Source organism: Tachysurus fulvidraco, chromosome 24, assembly GCF_022655615.1.
Source record: "Tachysurus fulvidraco isolate hzauxx_2018 chromosome 24, HZAU_PFXX_2.0, whole genome shotgun sequence".
Classification (NCBI taxonomy): domain Eukaryota; kingdom Metazoa; phylum Chordata; class Actinopteri; order Siluriformes; family Bagridae; genus Tachysurus; species Tachysurus fulvidraco.
The window spans coordinates 1,954,819-1,960,818 of NC_062541.1; the positions used below are offsets into that span (position 1 = coordinate 1,954,819).

The following is a 6,000-nucleotide window of genomic DNA, read 5'->3' on the forward strand; positions in this document are numbered from 1 at the left end:
GTGTATAACCCACGGCTCTGAGCGAGTCTATAACCCACGGCTCTGAGCGAGTGTATGACCCACGGCTCTGTGCGAGTGTATAACCCACGGCTCTGAGCGAGTCTATAACCCACGGCTCTGAGCGAGTATAGAACCCACGGCTGTGTGCGAGTGTATAACCCACGGCTCTGTGCGAGTGTATAACCCACGGCTCTGAGCGAGTCTATAACCCACGGCTCTGAGCGAGTGTGGAACCCACGGCTCTGAGCGAGTCTATAACCCATGGCTCTGTGCGAGTGTATAACCCACGGCTCTGTGCGAGTGTATGACCCACGGCTCTGAGCGAGTGTATAACCCACGGCTCTGTGCGAGTGTACAGTATAACCCACGGCTCTGTGCGAGTGTATAACTCACGGCTCTGTGCGAGTGTATGACCCACGGCTCTGTGCGAGTGTATAACCCACGGCTCTGTGCGAGTGTATGACCCACGGCTCTGAGCGAGGGTATAACCCACGGCTCTGAGCGAGTGTACAGTATAACCCACGGCTCTGTGCGAGTGTATAACCCACGGCTCTGTGCGAGTGTATAACCCACGGCTCTGTGCGAGTGTATAACTCACGGCTCTGTGCGAGTGTATAACCCACGGCTCTGAGCGAGTCTATAACTCACGGCTCTGTGCGAGTGTATAACCCACGGCTCTGTGCGAGTGTATAACTCACGGCTCTGTGCGAGTGTATAACCCACGGCTCTGTGCGAGTGTATAACCCACGGCTCTGTGCGAGTGTATAACCCACGGCTCTGTGCGAGTGTATAACCCACGGCTCTGTGCGAGTGTGGAACCCACGGCTCTGAGCGAGTCTATAACCCATGGCTCTGTGCGAGTGTATAACCCACGGCTCTGTGCGAGTGTATGACCCACGGCTCTGAGCGAGTGTATAACCCACGGCTCTGTGCGAGTGTACAGTATAACCCACGGCTCTGTGCGAGTGTATAACTCACGGCTCTGTGCGAGTGTATGACCCACGGCTCTGTGCGAGTGTATAACCCACGGCTCTGTGCGAGTGTATGACCCACGGCTCTGAGCGAGGGTATAACCCACGGCTCTGAGCGAGTGTACAGTATAACCCACGGCTCTGTGCGAGTGTATAACCCACGGCTCTGTGCGAGTGTATAACCCACGGCTCTGTGCGAGTGTATAACTCACGGCTCTGTGCGAGTGTATAACCCACGGCTCTGAGCGAGTCTATAACTCACGGCTCTGTGCGAGTGTATAACCCACGGCTCTGTGCGAGTGTATAACTCACGGCTCTGTGCGAGTGTATAACCCACGGCTCTGTGCGAGTGTATAACCCACGGCTCTGTGCGAGTGTATAACCCACGGCTCTGTGCGAGTGTATAACCCACGGCTCTGTGCGAGTGTATAACCCACGGCTCTGTGCGAGTGTATAACCCACGGCTCTGAGCGAGTCTATAACCCATGGCTCTGAGCGAGTGTATAACCCACGGCTCTGAGCAAGTGTATAACCCACGGCTCTGAGCGAGTGTATAACCCACGGCTCTGTGCGAGTGTATAACCCACGGCTCTGAGCGAGTCTATAACCCATGGCTCTGAGCGAGTGTATAACCCACGGCTCTGTGCGAGTGTATAACCCACGGCTCTGAGCGAGTGTATAACCCACGGCTCTGAGCGAGTGTATAACCCACGGCTCTGAGCGAGTGTATAACCCATGGCTCTGATTATTATTGTTTACTCTTCTCCACTCTGACTAGTCTACAGCAGGATTTGTGCGCTAGTCTGTCTAACACACGCTAACACTAAAGTCCTCTGTTCTTTCTTTCACGTCTCGGTGTCATGACATCAGAGGTGACGTGGGAGGACCAGCAGAAGAAAGTCACTGGTATGAAGTGCATTATGGGCCCTGCAGTGTGACCTTTGACCCCAAGGGGTTAACTTTAGCATGTGTAGTGCTGTGTTTTTGCTCTTCTGTAGTTTTATTCTCTCTCTGATCTCCAGCGACTCGGCTTTGTGACACATGATGACCAAATCTCTCTCTCTCTCTTACTCTTTATAAAAATTCTCTATATCATTTTTCTGTCCTCTCTTTCCACTCATTTTCCTCTGATTCTCTCCATTTCTTTTTTACTTGCATCTCATGTCTTTCATTCCCTCAGTTTCTTGCTTTTTTTCATTCTTTTTTACTGTTATTCCATTTTTCATCATTATCTGTTTCTTTTTCTCTCAATCGCTTTTCATATCTTTGTTCTTTTCTGTTTTTTATTCTCTGTACCTCTCTTTCCCTCTATCTCTTTCTATTTTCTCTCTCTCTCTCCTTCCCTACTCGTGCACTCCCTCGCACTGTCTGCCTCTCTGATCTTTCTGTTGTTTAACGCACTCTCTCTCTCTCTCTCTCTCTCTCTCTCTCTCTCTCTCTCTCTCTCTCTCTCTCCAGCTCAGAGAAGGGAGTTGAGAGGATTATTTATTTATAAGCAACAAGTCGAAAAAAAATAATAAATGGAAGTCAATAGCCACTAATTAGCATTGTACAAGTAGCAACATGCTAATTTGAAACTTTCCACTATTACATATAGTTAACAATAGTAGCCTTTTAGCCTCTTTAATAATTAATCATAAAATTGTACAGGAGAGAAAGACAGGGCACACACACGCACACACACACACACACACACACACACACACACACACACACACACACACACACACACACACACACACACACACACACACACACACACACACACACACACACAGTAGCCTTCTGCTGTAGAGGAGTGTGTTAGTAAACAATAGCAATGTGTGTGTAGAGTGTGTATGTGTGAAATGCTTTTCTCTGAAACAGTTAGACATGTGGCAATAAATTTTAACGTGTTTAATGAAATGACATTTAAATGGTGTTATATGTCAGTTGTGTATTAGCTACAGTAACATACAGTATTCACTGACACACAACCTGCTTGCATGAGACTAGCGTTAGTTAGCGACAACTAGACGTGACAACACACAGTCACACAATTAATTTGCTCTCAGAAGTGTGTCATTATTTTATTCAGATATGAATGTTGTAGAGTAGCTAATTGCCATGTAGCTACTTTTCCCTCAGTGTACAAGAACAACAACTAGCTGGCTAACGAGTCGCTGGCTGCTAGGGTTGCCACCCGTCCCGTGAAATACGGAATCGTCCCGTATTTACAGGCAAAATGACGCGTCCGGTATCAAATGAATACAGGACGCGATTTGTCCCGTATGTTACACAGGTCCACATTATACAGCATCACATGCACATCACCCCACCCGCATTGTGTGGAGACGCGTCCTATTCTGCTCCTGATTGGGTAATACTCGTTGCCATCGTTGTTTTGATTGGTTTGTTTTAGGGTTACGGGCCGTGAATCACGGCCAATCAGAGTCAGAGGAGGGCGGGACGCCGCCTCGCCTGTTCTTTTGACAGAGTCAGCGTGACAGAAAATCCATATGACACGATGGCATCTGATCCACTGATATACATCCACTGATGTTATTATGTTCATGGAAGATCTTTTGCAAGTTTGCAAGTTATAATTAAGTTATGGATCTGTTTATTTAATAATAAGTTAATAAAATATGGTTCACAAGTTCCTCCAAAAGCTTATTTTTTGTGTTCTCAGTCACACTTTGTTGGCGTATATTTATTATCGTCATAGCTGTGTATTCAATATGGCCACTTAAGTTGTGACAGTGAGAGACTGAGTGCATCTGTTCACACGGATTTCAATAGCAGACGTCTTATTATAATGTCCATTGGTATCGATCTTAATATTTTTATGAATACATGTTTTAAGTTATGATATAACACCACTGGCACGCCATCGGGACTGTGGTCATCGTGGCCCCGAGGGGTGTGGCCCCTGCTGCGGCAGGCGTCCCTTATTTTTCTGTATTGAAGGTGGCAACCCTACTGGCTGGTGAGTCACTGGCTAATGAGTCGCTGGCTGGTGAGTCACATGCTATTGAGTCACTGGCTAAGGAGTCACTGGCTAACGAGTCACTGGCTAACGAGTAGCTGGCTGGTGAGTCACTGGCTATTGAGTCACTGGCTAACGAGTAGCTGGCTGGTGAGTCACTGGCTAATGAGTCGCTGGCTTGTGAGTCACTGGCTATTGATTCACTGGCTAACGAGTCGCTGTAAGCTAACATGTGGTGTGTTAGTAGTGATGATATCCAGTGGAGCTTCCAGTGGGGTTCAGTGGGGTTCAGTGGGAGGTTAACGTGAGAGAGCTGATGATAAAACATTAGCTGATTGAATATCGGCACATGTCTAAGTGATATGAGTGTGTGTGTGTCTGACCTGTTTGTAGTGGAGTGTGTGTTCTACTTAAAAACATGTGATGATTTTGCCTCTATTCTGCATTGGCTCCTCCCCCTCGTCCCGCCCCGGGGCAGTGGAGACGGTCACAGAGAACGGAGACGCAGGTAACTGACACAGTAACTGACGGCAGCTCCAGTGTTTCACTGAGACTGATGATGTTTTGATGACGTCACTGCGGTTTGTTCGCTTCAGTCTTTAACACACCTGAAGGAGAAAGAAACACTTTCATCTTTTATCCCTCAGTGTCTTTTGTACTGGGATTATTTTTTACTGAAAGTTTATTAGAGATCTGGATAATAATGTAAACTCTCTCTCTCTCTCTCTCTCTCTCTCTCTCTCTCTCTCTCTCTCTCTCTCTTGTCTCTCTGTCACCCTCTCTCTTTCTCCCACTCTCTCTTGTCTCGCTCTCTTTCTCTGTCTCTCCCTCTCTCTTGTCTCTCTGTCTCCCACTCTCTCTCTGTCTCTCTGTCTCTCTCTCAGTCTCCCTCTCTCTCGTCTCTCTGTCACCCTCTCACTCTTCTCTCTCTGTGTCTCTCCCTCTCTCTGTCTCTCTCTCCCTCTCTCTGTCTCTCTCTCGGTCTCCCTCTCTCTTGTCTCTCTGTCTCCCTCTCACTCTTCTCTCTCTCTCTGTCTCTCTCTCCCTCTCTCTGTCTCTCTCTCCCTCTCTCTGTCTCTCTCTCGATCTGTCTCTAACTGGTACTAAGTTTTTTGTTAAGAGAGATATTTACTGTAGAGCAGTGTGAGCTGTGTGTGGTGTGTGAGCTGTGTGTGGTGTGTGAGCTGTGTGGTGTGTGTGTGGTGTGTGTTTTGCTCAGATGTGGTGAGTTTGTCCTCGTGTGCTGAACTCATTCTCTCATCCACTTCCTGGAGCTTGTCTTTCACTTCCTGTCTGATCCTGTTCATGTGTTACTGATTAAAGCTCCACACAGAGACCAGAGCTGCAGCGTTTCTCTCCAACCTGCTGACATCTTACTGCATCTTAGAGCTTGCAGTCTGTAGAACAAATATTCATGAGTTCTTCTACAGCCTGCTTTATGATATAAAAAGGTCTTCACAGATGTTCATCAGTTTCTGTGACCTTCATCTTCACCTTTTTAATGTTTTTTTTCTCTTTCCTGTATTTTCCAGGTTCTCTGAAGGATCCATCCAGGGTACGTACAACTGGATCAAATGATCATAATGATTAAAATGAATCTCTTTCGTAAGTTAAATCATTTCTGTGTATCGGACACACACAATGCTTGGGGACATGCAGGAAGGGGACAGTAATCCACAGTAGGAAGGTGTGATGAAATAAAGTGAAGCTGAAGTTGTTGGTTTCTAACTGTACCCCAGGGTGTGTTTTATTTCTCACCTGTCCTGTGTTCTGTACAGAGGGGAATGGACAGTCTGTCCATGAAGTCCTCGGACAGTGATGTTAGCGATGTATCCGCCATGTCCAGCGCGTCTCGGCTCAGCAGCGCGAGCTACGTGTCCGTCCAGTCTGACAGAGCGCGGGCCGCTCGCAAAATTAGGTGGGGTGTGAAATTGTGAAATTTGACCTCTGACCTCCGATGTTTCATCTTTATCGGTTATTAAAGATCTGACTTTTATTCTGATCACAGTGCATGCTGACAGGTTTCTCTCATTTTTTCTGCATGCTTCCTCTCGGCCTGTG

At 47.3% G+C, this 6,000-nt stretch overlaps 1 protein-coding gene across 5 annotated transcripts in view; it reads left to right on the plus strand.

Annotated features, from left to right (window-relative positions):
* rims2b (regulating synaptic membrane exocytosis 2b) overlaps positions 1 to 6,000 on the plus strand; it is a 70,580-nt gene that overhangs the window by 51,361 nt on the left and 13,219 nt on the right. For all 5 annotated transcript variants that reach the window (XM_047808042.1, XM_047808043.1, XM_047808044.1 and 2 more), the window contains 2 exons: positions 5,472 to 5,494; positions 5,718 to 5,857. In XM_047808042.1, the coding sequence (XP_047663998.1) occupies positions 5,472 to 5,494; positions 5,718 to 5,857 (163 nt within the window). The remainder of the gene's footprint in view (positions 1 to 5,471; positions 5,495 to 5,717; positions 5,858 to 6,000) is intronic.